Source organism: Halichoerus grypus, chromosome 1 (assembly GCF_964656455.1).
Source record: "Halichoerus grypus chromosome 1, mHalGry1.hap1.1, whole genome shotgun sequence".
Classification (NCBI taxonomy): Eukaryota; Metazoa; Chordata; class Mammalia; order Carnivora; family Phocidae; genus Halichoerus; species Halichoerus grypus.
In genome coordinates, this window is record NC_135712.1 from 138,164,682 (window position 1) to 138,183,547 (window position 18,866).

General features: G+C 35.6%; 1 protein-coding gene across 3 annotated transcripts in view; it reads right to left on the bottom strand.

Moving 5' to 3' along the window:
• Positions 1-18,866, bottom strand: part of NGLY1 (N-glycanase 1) — a 56,610-nt gene that overhangs the window by 13,616 nt on the left and 24,128 nt on the right. For all 3 annotated transcript variants that reach the window (XM_036109196.2, XM_036109184.2, XM_036109174.2), the window contains exons 4-8: positions 17,007-17,172; positions 6,830-7,052; positions 4,312-4,433; positions 3,172-3,317; positions 1,070-1,180 (exon numbers count right to left, since the gene is read on the bottom strand). In XM_036109196.2, coding sequence (XP_035965089.1) covers positions 1,070-1,180; positions 3,172-3,317; positions 4,312-4,433; positions 6,830-7,052; positions 17,007-17,172 — 768 coding nt within the window. The remainder of the gene's footprint in view (positions 1-1,069; positions 1,181-3,171; positions 3,318-4,311; positions 4,434-6,829; positions 7,053-17,006; positions 17,173-18,866) is intronic.

Below are 18,866 nucleotides of genomic sequence, written 5' to 3' on the forward strand. Positions count from 1 at the left end.
CTTTACTGTCCTAGATTTTAAAATGGAGGTAGCAACTTCTGCTTCCAGCTATGACAGACTAGCTTGTGCCAGACCAACTGTCCTACCAAGAAAAGGTACAAAAGCTGGGCAAAACATCACATGCAGACACACACGTACAAACGCCTATTTAAATACAACAGAGAGCTACCAAGGTAACCAGAGCTAAAGAAGCTAAGATCCCAAGGAAAGAAATGAATTGTGGTGAACTGAAAATACACCTCTTTCCCTTCCAGGCATCTGCCAATTATTAACTGGTATGAGCAAAAGAGAGTGAGAAAGCAACCACGAAATGATGGCTCACGTGCAGAAGAACACGGCAGAATTTTTACAGAATCACAGTACTGTGGAGTAAATAAGCTGGAGTTCAAAGCCTTTCAAGGTGAGAGGCTCTAGTAAATACTCCAGATTTTCAGGTTAGGCTCTCTGAAGGGCTGCACATTAGAAGGTGAAATTCCAAACAGATGGAAAGAAACTTCACCTTGAAACTCAATCACTGGGTTAAGTGGATCTGCCCTATTCTAACTGCTTGCCAGAAGCAAAATTAGTGGTTTGGCTTTTAAATTATAAAAAAAACCCCACACATGTATAATAGTAAAAAATTTCAGTACTACCAAAGGGATATAAAATAAAAACTGAATCTTCCTTTTTCAACCTCTAGTTCCTCTCTTCAGAAGTAGTCACTGTTAACAATTTCCTGTGCCTTGTTTTCAAAAATTTCCATCCTTGGAGAAATGTGTGTAATTATATTCAAGACACAATTTCTTTGAAAAATAAAAACATACTTTTTATGTCTAGTATTACATACACTGAAATTCTGTTTCACTAAACTTTGGAAAGAGATGTTATGACAATTGAAAATGCAAAAAAGCCACATATTTAAAATAAGTCCTCAAAATTTTCAATGAACAAAAAAACATTTAACATATTAGAATATTTTTGCTTGCAAAATAATGCTACTACTTTCAGAATTTCAATGGGTTAAAAACTGGCCTTTCCTGATTATATAAAAAACTTCAAATGTCCTTTCAAAAATGCCAAATGCTCATACCTGTTTATTAAGTCCATTAATAGTTTCTCGAAGTAATTCTTCTTTAACCTCAGTTCTTCTGGAGATTACCTCATCATGTTTACAAGAATATCGCCAAGTGACATCAACCACCTCAAATTACAGAATACAGTATTTAACAAGAATACAACCATCAACCTTTTGCTAACCACCTAGAACGTATGTAATTCTTAAATAGATTTTTAAAATGCTATCTTTTGTTTAATTTGCTAAATTTTAAAACCTATGAAAAAAAGTAAAAAAGAATATACTTTTTATTCATTTTCTAACAGGTACACTTTCAGGAAAGCCTGTGACAAAATGAGATTTCCAGAACATTTAGCTTTTAAAAACTTATTTACAAAGTTGATTACATAAAATTAAACAAATAAAACCTTGCTCCATTTTTATTGTATTAAATTTATATTAAAGAACTAATTTTTGACAAAGGTACAAAGACAATTCAATGGAAAAAAGACAACCTTTTCAACAAATGATGCTAGAACAATTTGTTATCCAAATGGAAAATAATGAATTTCAACCCACACAGTGGACTATATACAAAAATTAACTCAAAATGGATGATAGAACCCAATGTAAAACTGAAAGTATAAAACTTTTAAAACACAGGATAAAATCATTGTGGCTTGGGCGAGGCAAAAATTTCTTAGATACATCAAAAAGTACAACCCATCATTTCACATCTATACAAATACTGAATCATTCATTATGTTGTACATGTGCAACTCTGTCTGCTATACCTCATTTAAAAAAGAAAAAAAGCACAATCCCTAAAGAACAAATTGATTAACTGGACATTATCAATTTTGTCTCTAAAAGTCACTGACAGAATGAAAAGACACACCACCGAGAAGGAGAAAATCTTTGCAAAGCATTTATCTGAAAAATGACTTGTATGCAGAATATATGAAGAATTCTCAAAACTCAACAATAAGAAAATGAACAACCCAATTTAAAAAAAATGGGCAAAGAGGACTATGCATGGCAAATAAGCAATAAGAAGATACTCAGTATCATTTGTCATCAGGGAAATGCAAATGAAAACCACAATGAGATACCACCTCACATCTATTAAAAGGGCTAAAATTAAAACAAAAACAAAAACAAAAACAGATAACCATACTAAGTGTTAGCAAGGATACAGAGAAACTGGAAACTCTCACATACTGCTGGTGAGAATGTAAAATGGCACATGACTTTGGAAAAGAGTTTAGCAGTTTCTTAAAAAGTTAAACATACACCTACCATATGATCCAGTCATTCCACTTCTAGGCATTTACCAAAGAGAAAAGACAGCATATGGCGATATAAAGACTTGTGTGTAAGTGTTTACAGCAGCTTTATTTGAAATAGTAAAAAACTGGAAATTACCCAAATGCCCATCAACAGGTGAATGGATAAACAAACTATGGTACATGCATACAATGGAATACTCAGCAATAAAAACAATAAATTATTTTTTTAAGGATTTTTAAAAATTTATTTGAGAGTGAGTGGAGTGAGCAAGAGAGAACACGAGTGGGGGAGGGGAAGGGAAGATGGAGAGGGAGAGGGAGAAGCAGGCTCCCCGCTAAGCAGGAAGGCTGACATGGGGCTCGATCCCAGGACCCTGAGATCATGACCTGACCTGAAAGCAGATGCTTAACCAACTGAGCCACCCAGGTGCCCAAAAATAATAGATTATTGATATGTAAGAACAACATGGATGAATCTCAAAATAATTATGCTGAGTAAAAAAAAACCAGACCACGCTCACCAAAAAGAACATACACTGTATGATTCCATTTTATATAAAACTCTGGAAGTGCAGATTAATCTATAATGAGAGAAAGCAGATGCATGGTTGCCTAGAGAGGGGCAAGAAGAAGGGGTAAGAAAGGACATAAGGAAACTTCCAGGGACAGTGAGTATGTTCACTCTCTTGACTACAAAGATAATTTCATGGGTGCATACAAATGACAAAATTTATTAAATTATACATTTTAAATATAAGCTGTTTATTGTATGTCAACTATATCTTCAAAAGCTGTCCAAAAGGAATTATATTTCATTCATAGAAAAAATTTTTTTTGCTTATGCCGTACCTCATCCTTAGAAAATGCAATGACGTAGGAGAGCTTCTTGCCCCACCCTATTTCATAAAGGAGCGGCTTATCACACACGTCTTCACATGCGTCACAGTGCAGCCACCGCTGCTGAGAAGGAGAATACACTTCTGTCCAGACATGGTCTACTCAAGAGACAAGAGAGCAACACAAAGAAAGGAAATAAAAGTGAAGTTTCTAAAACCAGAATGATTTCCAACAACTATACGCAAACTCTTAAGGATCATGTCAGAATTTGTAAAGGTCTTAAATTTTAGTTAATAGGTCTGAGCATTTTGGGGCACACAAGACTCTAGAATACTTGTTTTAATTTTTCTGTCTCTTTGAAATCCTTGAAAATGTTTTTGGAATATGTCCTTTAATGCAGTCAGTTTTAAGCTTAATTAAAAATAATGTGAGCTGTAACTCTAAAAAGGCGAACATACTGAACAACAGCATCAAAAACATCAGTCTCAGTCTTTGCTGATATGAAGGAGCTAATGCCACTTTTGAAACTGCAGTCTCTTTTGCCCTTTAATACCCAGAACCAGTAGGAGGTCTAACAAAGGATCTCTGGTTATTGATGTTCTATATTTGATTGTAAGAGAACAGGAATTGTTAAGTGAAGATTTCATTTTATCCTAAAAAACAACAGAAACACAAGTAAAATTCTGAGAACAAGGGAAACAACTTTTTAAAATGAAGATGAGAAAAGTCATTTCTAAATAAGGACAATATAAATTTCACATGGTTTTTATTACATTTTTTTTTTTGTATACTGAGGTTTAAGATTACTACATCTTTTATATTAATCCCTACAAAAATGAAGATTTCTAGAGCATATTACACGTTATTATTCATATGGAAAAAGCATTATTACAAGTGTCATGGTAAATTGTTTATAAAAGAGTGTTTGTAGTGTCATGTTTAAAGTACCTGGCAAAATGGTAAGTGTACTACAAAAATCTTGAGATCCCCACAAAAATCTTATGAGGCTGATATTATTGTTATTTTAAAAGAAGGTAAATGGAAGCTCAGAATGACAAGGCCAGAAAGTAACAGAAAATGATGAGCCCAGACAATAAACCCAATCCTGAAGTCTGCACAGCCCTACTACTCTGCTTACACTATGTTTTGTACCTGTGTAATCCCAAACATAGCGAGCTTCAAACCCTAAGGCTCGGCAGCACAGTGTAAAACAATTGGCCCACTCGCCACACCGTCCACATCTTGTTTCCAAAAGTTTCTCAGGGTTATTATATCTGTTTTAAAATAACCATAAAAAAGCTTTGATTCATTAACAAAATCAAGAATTTTAAACAATTTATATTACCTCTGTGCTAAACAGTAAATATTTCTTCATTTCACATTTTTGAAAATTATTTTTAATAAAAATATAGTTGACATATAATATTATATTAGCTTCATTTCACATTCTTAGATAGTGATTAAAGAACCTAGACTACATGAGGCATTACGTTAATAGAAGCTTTAGTGAAAAATGATTGAACAGTGGTACAGCCTTCAAGGAGTTTACAGGCCTTAGAGGAAGAAGAAATTAACACAAATAACTATTACATGGCAGAATGTGACAAAACCACACAATAGGTCAGATTGAGTGTTATGGGAGAGTGGTTGGGAGGAGAGCTTGTATTTAAACTGGCTTTGAAGGGCAGATTAGATCTGGACAGGCAGAGATTCTCTAGGAAATCTGCTTAAAGCATTAGTATTATTCTAACAAGTGGTATAATTAGCTCATGCATTTAAAAGGTAAACAACTTTAACAAACTACTCAATAAAGATTTTAAAACTTAGTGAACTCAATTCTACTTAAAATACTACTTTTCTGTCTAATGATTTTTTAAGATTTTATTTGTCAGAAAGAGTGAAAACGAGACAGCGAGAGAGAGAGCGAGCGAGCGCACAAGCAGGGGGAGTGGCAGGCAGAGGGAGAAGCAGGCTCCCTGCTAAGAAAGGAGCCCAACTCAGAACTCGATCCCAGGACCCTGGATCATGACCTGAGCCAATACCTAAGCGACTGAGCCACCCAGGCATCCCTCTAATGATCTTTTTGATTGAACTGTTTTCCTTCTTAGTGACTTAAAGGTGCTTGCTAATTTGGAAGTTGTTTTTTGAAAGATGTTTGCAACAATGTTTTAAAAAGGTACTCCAATTATAAAATTATCATAAAATTGGAGAATACCAAATTTTCATACTGTGTTGAGAAGGATCTCGGCTGATAAAGCTAAGCAAGAAATGTGCCCTAGCTGAGCAGAGATGTTGGCCATGAGCTTGTTAAAGGAAACCATTACATGAATAAACTGGCTCGACAATGACAAGTTTGTCTTAAGCAGATGCTGTTGCTTAAACTAGCTAAATTAAATGAATTTAAAATTAAGTAGTTAAGTAACTGAAAAAAGATGTAAATTTACATGAAGAAGTAATAATGGCAGAATTAGAGCATCCTATGCCTCTTCTATATACTACTTGTGCCAAGTTGAATGATCAGGTTAGCCTAGAATTGACAGTGTTCATCATCCCAACTCTATATAGACCAGCTAACAGTTAAACAAGCAAACAAGTAGAAAGGAAAACAGTAAATATCTTTGTTAGCCTGTGCCCCTCCACACTGCATTATCAGTTTGTATCTAACTGCCTAGGAAAGTTTATGAGGAAAGAGATTTAATTATATATATTTTTTACCTTCCAATATTTGCAAAGTACCTGTGCAAATGTATGCTCACTGAAGAAATAACTTGAACTAATTTTATATAATTCCTAGATATTGAATTCTGTATATTCTATCTTGTGTATATCAGAGGGCTGGTTCCTAGTTAGGACAAAACTGAGTCCCTAAGCTCCAAAAATTAGGTATTTCAAATACTTGGTATCTTTTCTTGACCAATGATACAGCCAACGTTTATAAGTATTATCAATTAAAAAAAATTGATAGGCTTGTGAATTGACAGTAACTGAAAAAAGTTAACTGAGAAGTACAAACTTCTTTAGTTTAAAATTTAGATAATGAGAATATGTTAGGTTGGGCAGGGGAGGCACCTGATCAAAGCAAAATTCTGTTGTTAAAAAGAAAATAATATGATGGTACTATACTTCTACCTTCCATATTACCATCTGATGATTATTTTAAGTACAGCATTGTCTTTACTGTCATAATTTATCAGTATTATTATTAATGTTGCTAGTGCTGTTTTTATGTGCTATCAATCATTATTAAAGTTATCAGAAAGTTAAAAGTTATATAATTAAATGAACAATACCAGATTTACATCATTAAATGTGCTAAGACTATACTCAATTTATATTCCAGAGCAAGAATAAACAAACTTTTCCTATAAAAAGGCAGTAATTATTTTAGACTTTGCAGGCCATATAGCCTTTGCTGCTAGTATTCAACCCTTCCACTGGAATGTAAAAAGAGTTACAGATCATAAGCACACAAATCAGCATAAATGTGTTCCAGTAAAACTTGATTTATAAAAATAGGATGTGGGCTGGATTTAGCCTGCCAGCCACAGCTTGCCGACCTCTGTCCTAGAGGAATATATTTCTAATAATTGAAGAGTTCATTTAATAAATATTCTTTTCTAACCATTCCATTAAGAGATCACTCTAACTTTACTGTGCAGTGGACACCCACCTTGGGAATCGATTGCTGAACTGGCATGCATCACAGTAATGATCTTCTACTCTGTTTGCACCCCACTTCATCTCATCATCATTGGGGAACAGTGATTCACCTCTAGACTTAGTCTGGCCACCACATTTGCTGCACAAAATGTCATTCACCCATTGAAAAAATTCTTCCTTAAACCAGTGTAAAAGCTCCAGCAGAAGAAAATCCTCATCACTTACATTAGTACCTGAGAAGTTAAAACAGAGTCAAGTAAGATCTAAAGCTGACAAAAACTAAAAATACGCACATGTATTTTATTCTCGAATATGGAGCCGAAATATGTGAAAATATAAGAAGATCTAAAAGGTTTTCACAAATATGATGCAAGAAAAGAACTGTCAGCATATTGTGAACCAGGCTGAAATACGATGACATAATACATTGTACATTTATAGCAGTAGGACATTTACCACTCTGTAACCTCTAACCAACATTATGTACTAACAAGTGAGCTGAACACAACAACCTCTCAGGGAACTATGGTCAATGTGTATTTGCTCTTGAAACACAGGGAGGTTAAGAAATCAGCTTAATTTTTAAAAACATTTAAAAAGGACTACATTCGGGCGCCTGGGTGGCTCAGACGGTTAAGCGTCTGCCTTCGGCTCAGGTCATGATCCCAGGGTCCTGGGATCGAGTCCCGCATCGGGCTCCCTGCTCCTTGGGAGCCTGCTTCTCCCTCTGCCTCTCTCTCTGTGTCTCTCATGAATAAATAAAGAAAAAAATCTTTAAAAAAAAAAAAAAAAAAAAAAAAAAAAGGACTACATTCAACTTGTTATCAGGTATATATACAAGTAAACAAGAAACAATCACAAAATCACAAGCAGAAATCACAGAATTCCAGACACCTTAAAAAATCAACCTACCAGCTTTTCTATCAGTGTTTCAACTATACAGTATAATCCACCTGTGAATACTCACCATAAATCACCTAAAAACACAACAATGTCTACACAGTATATAACAACCCTGGAAAGTAAGTATGGCCTATAATATTATATAAAATTGTATCTATTTATCAAATAAAAAGATGTCTCTTGACAATATTCAAGACTGTGGTACCTCTGGGAAGAAGAGAAGGAGAGGAGAAAAGAATCTGGGAGACACATACAGGGAGTTCTCATCTCTTTCTTGTTTTATTATTAAGAAGTGATCATAATATGAAGGAAATATATGGCATAATGTGAAGATCTAGTAAAGTTTAACGCTGGTCATAGGTGTTTGATACATTATACTCTATTTCTGTTTGATATAGTGCAAAATGAAAAAAAAACGATATTAGGAAAAAACTAGAGAATATAAAGGCCAGAAATATATTATGTTCCTGGTTGGGAGAACAATATTCCAAAGTTGTTAATTCTCTACAAATTAATCTGTAATTTAATGTAAACCCAATTACAATTATAAAATAATTTTAAAAGTATTTAATTTAAAAAATTTATTTAATTAAAAATTTATAAAATATTTTTTCATAAGATTTGACTAAGAACAATATGATAAATTCATTTAGTACATGTCAAAACACATCACAAAATTCTAATAATCAAAATATTGTGATACTGGTGAAGAACATACAAAGCAGATCACTGAAACAAAAGAATGACTCCTGAAAAACAGATTTCTAAGTGATACATAGTATCTAGTAAAGTTAGCCTTTCAAAGTAGTTCTAAGAGGATGGACTGTTCAATAAATGATTTGGGGACAATATAAAAATTCTATATTGAGAGAAGGAATACATAAAGGTAATAGAAGTTACAAAACAATACGTTTATGACTTTGTGATAGGAAAGGGCCTTCTTAAACAAGATGCAGACTGTGAAATCAATAATGGGAAAAAATAAACTTTCTTATATTTAAAGTTACAGCTTATGAATTTCAAAAGATACACTAAATTAAACAAAGAACACTGGGAGAAAAAAAAATGTAACATGTCTAATAAAGAAAAGTATCCAGAATATATAAAGAACTTCTATAAATCGGTAAGAATATTAGCAAACCCATTAGAAAAATTCGAAGTCTATAAAAGAAGTCCAATAATTTCATTAAGTGGAAATAAATACTCTCGGACACTTCTGATGTGAACTGAAAGGCAATTTGCTTGACAGGATCCTTTACAGTGTTAAAGTCACACACCCTTGACATTTTTATATTTATCTCAGAGAAACACTTGTGCATATACACCATAAGGCATGCTTTACAAGAATTCTCACTGCAGGAGCATTTAGAATAGAGAAAAATGGTAAATAATCTCAATGTCTATCAATAGGAAACTGTATAAATATTAGTATATGCATACTATAGAACACTATGGAGGATTAAAAAGATTTCTAAGACAAGTTAGTAAATGAAAAACACCAAGAAACTGAAGATACATGGGATGATAAATTTTATGTAAACCCATACAACTTAAACTATTTTTTCAGGTAACTATTTATGGGTATAAATACACAGGAGAAGATATGAAAAGGAACGTCTCACATGATAACAGCTGTTACCTATGGAAGAGGTGTAGGACCGACTGACAGGGAGAATTTAGTTTTTCTCATATAATATGAAAGTTTGTATTTGATTAAAAATGAACTTTAGTAATACAGCACTGCCACCGTTCTTCTCTATCAAGTGCCTAAAGCAGAGTAATCTTTTTAAAAATGCAAGGTAGATTATATCACTCAAAACCCTCCAATGAGGTTTCCATCTCACTCAGGATACAATTCAAAGTCTCTACTCTTATTCTTTGTTATCACAGCTGGTCTCCTCTGGTAGACTGAACAACGGTCCACCAAAAGATATCCACATTCTAACCGCTGGAGTCTAGAACTGTTACCAAATACAGCAAAAAAAGAAAAAAAAAGGTCTTTGAAGATATGATGAAGTTAAGGACCTGGAGATGGGTGGATTATACTGGATTATCTGAGTGGACCCTAAATGCATACTATCCTTCTAAGAGGGAAGCAGAGAGAAATTTTACACACACACAGAGAAGGTGATGTGATAGCGGAACAGAGAGAGATATCGTGGCCCCAGTGACACTGATTATGGCCTTCTGGTTTCCAGAACTGGGAGTGAATAAATTTCTGTTATTTTAGGTCACCAAGTTTGTGATAATTTGTTACAGCAGACAGAGGAAACTAATGTACCCCCTTTACTTTTCTGACCTCTGTCTTGTTCATTCTGCTACAGGCATCAGGTCCTCCCTGTCATCCTTTCAATGCGCCAAGCTCACTCTCACCTCGGGGAGGAATGGAAGTCACTGCTTTCCAGAGAAGACTTTTCTGACAACCCTGTATCAAAAAGCATCCTTCCTAGGCACTCTCTGTACTGTTATCCTGACCTGTTTGTCTTCCCGGCACTTATCTACCTGTTCTACTTGAGTATTTGGGGTTTTGTAGTCTGTCTCACCCCATGACAGTAGGGACCTTGAGCTGTGTTTGTCACACAATAGGTGCTCAGTATATATCTGAATGAATGATAGAACGACTAAACAAAGAAGCCTCATAATATTAATTAGAATTAATACTGTTGACCAAATAGTCATTATCATATTGGGAAAAGAAGGGAAAGGAAGACAGCATCCTTGTGCTTCTGTGTTATATGTACTCCAGGTATAGAGCGGCAGACTCCCAGTTAGAAGTAGGACTATTGCACGGAGAGTGAGGCCCACCTGAGGGTCAGTGCTCCTTGATCAAGCAATGTCCTGAATTATGGCTCAGAGAAATGCAAGTGGAATCCTGTCCATAGAGGATAAGAGCTCAGAAAGCTCAGAGATATGGGGCTTAAAGAGAGGCTGGACTTAGATGCTGAATTCTTTTTTATTTGTTTTTTGGTTTTTTTAGATACTAAATTTCTGTGAGAATATGGAGAATATATTAGAGTATGGAGAGTACATTTTAAAATTATAATCAAGACTTCAGATTAATACATTTAGCATCTTCAAAAATACCATACAATAGATCTCTCATAACTTTCCAGTAACAAAGATAAAATTAACAAGTGTAGGTCTTAACTCCATTCTATGAAAATCACAGACATTAGTGTGCAAAAGAGGGAATGAGAAGAAAATCAGTAAAAACATCAGTACAGGTAGCCTCATCCTTCGACACACCTTAGTACTCAACATTCTTCCTCCCATGTCTTCATATTCAATTTAGTGGGCCAACATATATTTTGTTTCACTTTCCCAAAATGACAGGGTTCTTTCCTCTTCACGAAAGGTGTTTCGCCTATATCTGGAACACTCAATCATGACAAATCTTCAGTCTTCCAAGCCAGAGCTATGGAATCATCCTTCTCTGAGCCTCAACTACCTCTAAAGGTATCTCAGTGGGTAGGGTTCCCAGGTCCTCACTTCTGCTTCAAACCAGAACACTTTTCCTAGTTTAGAAACCCAGAGTAAGATTTAACCTGGGGAGAAAATGAAAAAAACAAAACAAAACAAAAAACCCACAATCATGAATGAGAGAAAATCACCAACCTGGACAAATGAGGCTTTGTCATCATCTCAGAGCCAGAGAGTCACTGGGGCAGAGGGTGCTAGCTGCCACACAATATCCAAAAGCCAGTACTTTATTTACAGAATTCTAATTTATTTGGGATGGCAATGCATTAGCTAAAAGACTACAGATTAACTAAGTTTGGGTGAGAGTCCAAAGAAGGCTGCTTCAAGAGAACAGGCTCAGTGGTTCCATTTTGCTTTTTCTCCCTTTCGTTTTCCTGATGCCTGGTCTGCAGTTTTAGTGGCTGGAGCTTTAGCAGTCATCTTAGACTATGAGATATAACCTGCAGAATGGAAACCATGTATGCCAGAGCCAAAAGACAGAAGGGACCTAGGCCTCTGATAATGTTTCAGAGCTTACCACTAGCATCAGACTCCCTAACTCAATAATTTCTTACATGAGAAAATAAATCCTAAGCCATTGGGGTCACAAATCCCATTACTCACAGCCCAGTCTAACCCTCAATGATCCATTCATTATGTCTATAATACCACTTATTTCACTATATATTTGAATCTCCTCTACTTATGACTGTAACTCTTTCAGTATCCTACTGTTTTTATGGGCGCCTGGGTGGCTCAGTTGGTTAAGCGACTGCCTTCGGCTCAGGTCATGATCCTGGAGTCCCTGGATCGAGTCCCACATCGGGCTCCCTGCTCGGCAGGGAGTCTGCTTCTCCCTCTGACCCTCCCCCCTCTCATGTGCTCTCTCTCATTCTCTCTCTCTCAAATAAATAAAATAAATAAAAATCTTTAAAAAAAAAAAAAAAGTATCCTACTGTTTTTGTGGAACAGTACCATCCAATAGAACTTTCAGCAATAATGGAGATAATTCATATCCACAATGTCCAACAGGGTTGCCACTAGTCACTTGTGGTTAATAAGTACTTAAAATGTGTTGACTGTAACTAAAGAACTGGATTTTTAATTTTTTAAAACTTAATTTAAATATAAATACCTACATGTATTTAGTACTAGTACTGTCCTATTTTCTAGAACCTCTGCAATCCTCCCTTTCCCCCTTGCCTTTTCATTCTGGGAAATCTCATTTACTTGCACAGTTTTACCTATCACCCTAAATGTACTTCTTAACAGAATTCCAGACCTACATTTTCACCTGGTCCAGATAATGGCCAGCAGTTACTTTAAACCATTTCCCTTCAAAGCCCGTTCCTATTGACTCCTCTAATCTTCTAGTTGCCTGAATTCAAAACTGGAAAGTCCTCCTTGACATTTTCCTTAAGCATACACAATGCCTTGTCACATCAAATGTACTTACCAACTGCAAACAACATGTATTCTATCACCCCAATAACTCACATCCATTTTCTCCCCTGCTGTCACAATACCCTGTTCACCCTAATTCCTCTCTATTACTACTGTGTTTCAACTGTTCTCTCCTTGCACTCTCTTATTCTTGTTCATCTTACAAGGTATTGCTAGATCAATCTTCCTTAAGCACACCTCTGATGTCACTCACTTGCTTAAAGCTTCAAAGGTTAATGCTGCTGAATTAAGTAACCAAGAATACTTGACTTTCCTGAGCAATCGCTTTATTTCCTCCTTGCTAATGAATAGATTATACAACATTTTTGCTCTGTGTTCAATCATACTAACATTGTAATGTTAGCCTTACACTAAGACATGTACATCCTTCTAATTTCTTTGGTCCTTATTTTCTATTTCAAAACTTTGTTAAAAGTATTCTTTGTTCCATTTTATCTCTAGTTCTTTTTGGAAAGATTAAAAATATAAGATAAATTCAGTACACATTTCTCTGCCTGAAATTCAGTGTCAACCAAAATATGATCTCAGCCTACTTGATCTCTCACTACTGTTTTACCCACTCCTTACACTACACACAGCCAGATTTTATTATTCATTGTTCCCCACATAGAATCTAACTTTTCTGCCTCCACACATCCTGTTAACTACATTTGGAACAATATCCCTGATCCCTGCCTTAATAAGTCCTTTGGCATCTTAGGTTACTATTCCAACTCATCCTTTATAACCTTTAAAAAAAAAAAAAAAGCTCAGTTTTTTACTGATTTTCACAATACCATTCTACCAACCTGATATGTTATTTCTTTCCTACTTAAATTAAAACTCTATTCTAGTGCTTTTAAATTTTAAGTGTGAAAGAATATATAGACAAATCTCGTAAGTCATACTATGATATGAAGTTACAGATGGCGTATCTTACCCCTATTTTCCAAATTTTCTACCAAAAAAAAAAAAAAAAAGCCATGTATTACCTTTATAATTAGAGGGGAAAAAAAATGCCAGGCAAACGTCAACAGGGACACTGCTAATTGTGTCTCCTCTGTGGGGTTCAGCTGAATGACTAACACATAAAACATGCTTCGGTAAGTACCTGTTAAACAGGCATTTATGTCAGGGATCATCTGAAGGAACACAGTACTTTAATGTGGACAGGGCCTTTGTGATCACATGTTAATAAGCATTCTTATTTCATAAATAGTAAAAAAACTGTTAATCCAAGAAGATGAAGAACTGTCTCAAGGTCTCACAGCAATGTTGTTGAATTAAGTCTAAGCCCCAGAATGGTCTTCAAATACAAGAATATGACATAGTATAATATTATAATAAAAACAAAACTACCAACATACAATGGGCAGCAAAATACCTAAACAACATATGTAAGAAGTGATTAAATGATTAAAAAAAGGAAAAGAGATACATAATTAATCCCTCAGAGAGACTTCCGGTTTTAGCTCTGACATGTAAAGAGCTTAGAGTTCTCATTCCCATCGTTACGAAAACAAAAAACTGAACAAACCAAAATCATTGACTTTTCTTGAGCTCCTTAGAAATCACAGGGCAAACTGTCACCCTGAAATCTGGAGAGACAAGACAAATACAGAGAATCTTAGCCAAATACACAGAATCACAACCAGCCATCTGCTATATGGAACAGAAGCCACTGGAGTCATAAATTGGTAAAAACACTTAAAACGGTAATTTCAACAAATTGCTGGAGGCTGAACATGGACTAGCTTGAGTAAGAAAAACAATCTTAGGAGGGGTTCCTAACACTTTTGCGGGTTTTCCCTCCAAGAATCCCACTAGGTTTTCTTGGTGAAGAACCAAAAAAGATCTCCTTAAAGCTCTGAGAAGGAGGAGAAGATTAAGAATTGCAAAGTATGCCCAGAACGTTCTTTACGATAAAGGCCTACTCTTCAGGGAAAAAGATTTTACCAGAGCCTTTTCTGAAGTGGGGAAAGGGAACTTCCCTGACTCTAGCCACTTCTAGTCTTCCTGTCTCGTCTATGGAGGGAAAAAGTTAAGAAAGACTTGGGAAGGTCAGAGGCCTGAGGATACAGGCCCACTAAAGCACTGAGACTTAATCATCAGATTACAGGGGGCTTCTACTCCCCCGTGCCTTATCACTACACCAACAAGGCTCTGGTGTAACAACAATGGAGTCTGCTAAAAGATGCAGACTGTATCCAAGGAGTTTTTAGAAAAGCCCAAAGACAACAGGGGAGACAAGAAGAATACCAGAGGAAGTCTGAAGCTTCTGACACCTACAGCTAACATTAAACATAGCCCAACTCCTGGTTAAATGGACATAAGACCTTACATAAAGGGCCTATTGACCTCAGCTCCTACTACCCAATGATGCATCATGTCTAACTTCCAACAAACAAATACAAGATGTGTTAAAAGGCAAGAAAAATCAGTCTGAAGTGATAAAGTATCAGAACCACCCAGATTTTGGAATTAACAAAGAATTTAAAGTAACTCTGATTAATATACTAGGTGCTCTCATGAAAAAAGTAAACAACATGTAAGACAGATGGATAACATAAATAGATTTTTTTTGTTTGTTTAGAAGCTTTAAAAAAATCTAGAGGAAATGCTAGAAATCAAAAACACTGTAACAAAATGCCTTTCATGGGCTCATCAGTAGATGGGACACAGCCAAGGCCAGAGTCCGTGAGCTTGAAGATAGGTTAACAGAAACTTCCCAAACTGAAAATCAAAGAGAAAAAAAAAAAAAAAAGGCACAGAACTGCAGGAGAATCTCAAAATGGACCAGAACATCTAAGAACTGTGGGAAATTGAGGCAGAGACAGATAAAAGTAAAATAGGATACATTCATTTTGGAATACAGAAGGAAAAGAGAGGAAGAAACAAAAGAAATATCTGAAGCAATAATGGCCAAGAATTTTCCAAAATTAATGAGATTCCAAACCACAGATCTAGGAAGCTCAGAAAACACCAATCAGGAAACTATACCTAGGCATGTCATATTCAAACTGTAGAAAACCAAAGACAGAGATAATCTTGAATAAAGCTGGGGATGGGGAGTAAGTTGAGGGGATATGGGGAAAACCTTACCTAAACAGGAATAAGGATGGGAATTATAGCAGACTTCTTGTCATAAACAATGCAGGAAAGAAGACAGGAGGGTAAAATATTTAAAGTGTTGTTGAAAGAAAAACCTCACCAACCTAGAATTCTATATCCCAGTGAAATTATCCTTCAAAAGTGAAGAAAAAATTAAGGGTTTCTCAGGCAATGAAAAACTGAGGGAATTCATCTCTAGCAGATCCGCCCTGAAAGAAATATTAAAAGAAGTTCTTTAGGAAGAGGGAAAATGATATAGATCAGAAACTTGGATCTACAGAAAGGAAGCATCAGAAAAGGAATATATGAAAGTAAAAGAGAATCTTTTGTTTTCTTATTCTTGGCGTAAAAAGTAACTTCTTTAAATAATAACAATAGCAATGTACTGGGTGATTACAGCATATGACAGCAATGTTATGAGGATGGGAGGGAAGAATTGGGATGATTCTGTTAAAAGGTATCTGCACCATACATGAAGCAGAATAGTGTTTTTGAAGGTGGACTCAGTTAAAACATTTATTGCAAACTAAGGTAACCACCAGAAAAATTACATAGTCCCCTAGAAAATATAGTATTAAGAAATGACTTAGATAAAAGCTAATTACATAAAAACTCAAAGTAAAAATGCTACCATTGGAAAAATTTAACAATTAAAATCCTAAGACCATTAATGATAACACACAAATAATTATTGGTTGATGAATGTGGTAGGCATTGTTCTGAGCCATTTACATGTACTATTTCACCTATTTTTAAAAATCATCCTATTTTCAAATGAAGAAACTGAGGCATAGAGATCAAATTACTTGCTCAGTAATGCACAGTAAAGTGGCAGAGCTGAATTTATTCCCAGGCAGTGGACAGCAGTGGATGAGGAAGAACCATATACCAGTAAATACTATCTTTATTAGACAAAATGAATCAATGGTCTAATCATATGGATTAATCTTGAATGTGGTTTCTAATTCACATTAAAATTCACTAATAATACTATCATATGTTCCATAGACTTAAGTTCTATTATACCTAAAAAAACTCATATACCAATGATTAAACTGCAAACACATACTGAGGTTTAAAAAAAAAAAAAGATGTGTTAATAGATATGTCTATGAGGTACATGCAGTAAAATTTTACTACTGCTGTACTTCTTAAAAATCAAAACAGAAACAGATTAGAATTTTATGATGTATACAGCAAAAGGCAGCATTTCAGTGTTTCTCTTTAGCAATGATGTATATTAGCAATGAATGGTTATATAAAGCCACTACCTTTATCCAATTTTCTAGCTCTAGATAACTTTTCTTGAGATCTCCTTTTTAGTTCTTGGACTGGAATACAAGCCAGTGCTTTCTCCTGGAGAGCAAGGTTCTCATAGACCAGCACATGCTGAATGTTGGACCGGAGAACTTTTAGAATGACTGAGTCAGTAGTAACCTAATAGAAAAAAAATATTGGTTAGCTTTTCTCCATATGCTACAAAAATAACACATAACTGAAAACGGTGGTTCTATGACTTCATAGATAAAGAGGAATGTATGGATTCACTGAAATATAATAATACTCAAAGGCTATACAATATGTTTTAGGAGATACCCATATCTGTGTCACAGTCGAAGATATATCTATTCTTTTCTCTGAATATATTATTGAGGATATATTTAAACAGAGATATGCTAGATTCTTGATTATAAGTTTGGATCAAGATACTGCTCTGAGGGGCGCCTGGGTGGCCCAGATGGTTAAGTGGCTGACTCTTCATTTTGGCTCAGGTCATTTTTTGGCTCCAGTAATGACTGTGAAGTCCTGGGATCAAGCCCTGAGTTGGGTTACATGCTCAGCAGGGAGTCTGCATGATCTCTCCCTCACCCTCGGCCCCTACCCCGGCTCATGTGCACCTGAGTGCTCTCTCTCTAAAATAAATAAATCTTAAAAAAAAAAAAAAAAATAGTGCTCTGAGCAAAGCATCTGACAGCCTTTCCAGTTCAAATCCCTGCAAGTAACATAATTAAAACAAAAAACAAAACAAAACAAAACTCCATATGGCATTAGCAAAGGAGGAGTACTCTTAAGGGATCAGGAATTTTGAGAAATTCCTGAAAGAGGAAAAACAGATACAAATGGATTAAAGGAAAAAACTATGGCAATATGCCCCCCAAAAAGAGTGGCTATACAAACTAAAGTTTTCAAAATAATCCCAAGAGCAGAGGAGCCACAGGATCCAGATAGAAAAGGGCCTTGGAACAAACATTAGTGACACTGGCTGGGCTCTGCAGGAGGACTAGCTAGACATCTTCCCCCTGCCCCCACCCCATCATTCCTTCTCAACAAAGAACTATGCTTCTGAGAAGTGAGGGAGCTGCTTTGATTCCCCAAAGGAAAGAGAAACATCCAAGCTCAGAACAGTTGCTTCTGGTACAGACCATCTTGTAGCATGTTCTACCCCTCCCCACAGTTGCTAGAAGCAGATGCTGCATTCACAGATAGGCTAGCAGGAGCTCTCAGACTCACTGAATCTTCAACAACCCATACTGTTGCAAAGCTACACTAGAATCAACATCAGAAGAACTAACCCTGTAGCCATAGCAGCAAGCCTATCTTCAGAGATTCGACAGTATACTGTATTCAGAGAAAGACAACCATGGATCTTGGAAATTAAAAATTTAAACACTGAAATAAGAAAGTACACATGGTGTCAAACCGTAGAATAAACATAGCTAAAGAGTGATCAATTAGAAGACTGAGCCAAGACATTTTCTGAGAACGTGGCACACAAAAAACTAAATAGACACTCAAGATAAGTCCAAACGTTTCCAAATCCAGCTGACAGGAAGTCCAGAAAGTAGAGTAGAAACAGTAGAAAAGATAAACTTCTCAAAGAAATAATGGAAACCAATTTCTGAGAGTTGAAGAAAGAGCCAGTATGAATGGGGGGATAAAACAGGGCATAGAATAGTGACATTTCATAACAGGTAAGTAGAAAAACAAAATTCCAAAAGCCTTTTATGAATCAGACATCTCATTAGAAACAATGAAGCAAAATCTTTGAAATTCTGAGGGAAAATGACTGGGAACACAGGATTCCTACCCAGCCAAATTAATCACACAGGAGGGCAGAATAAGTCCGTTTT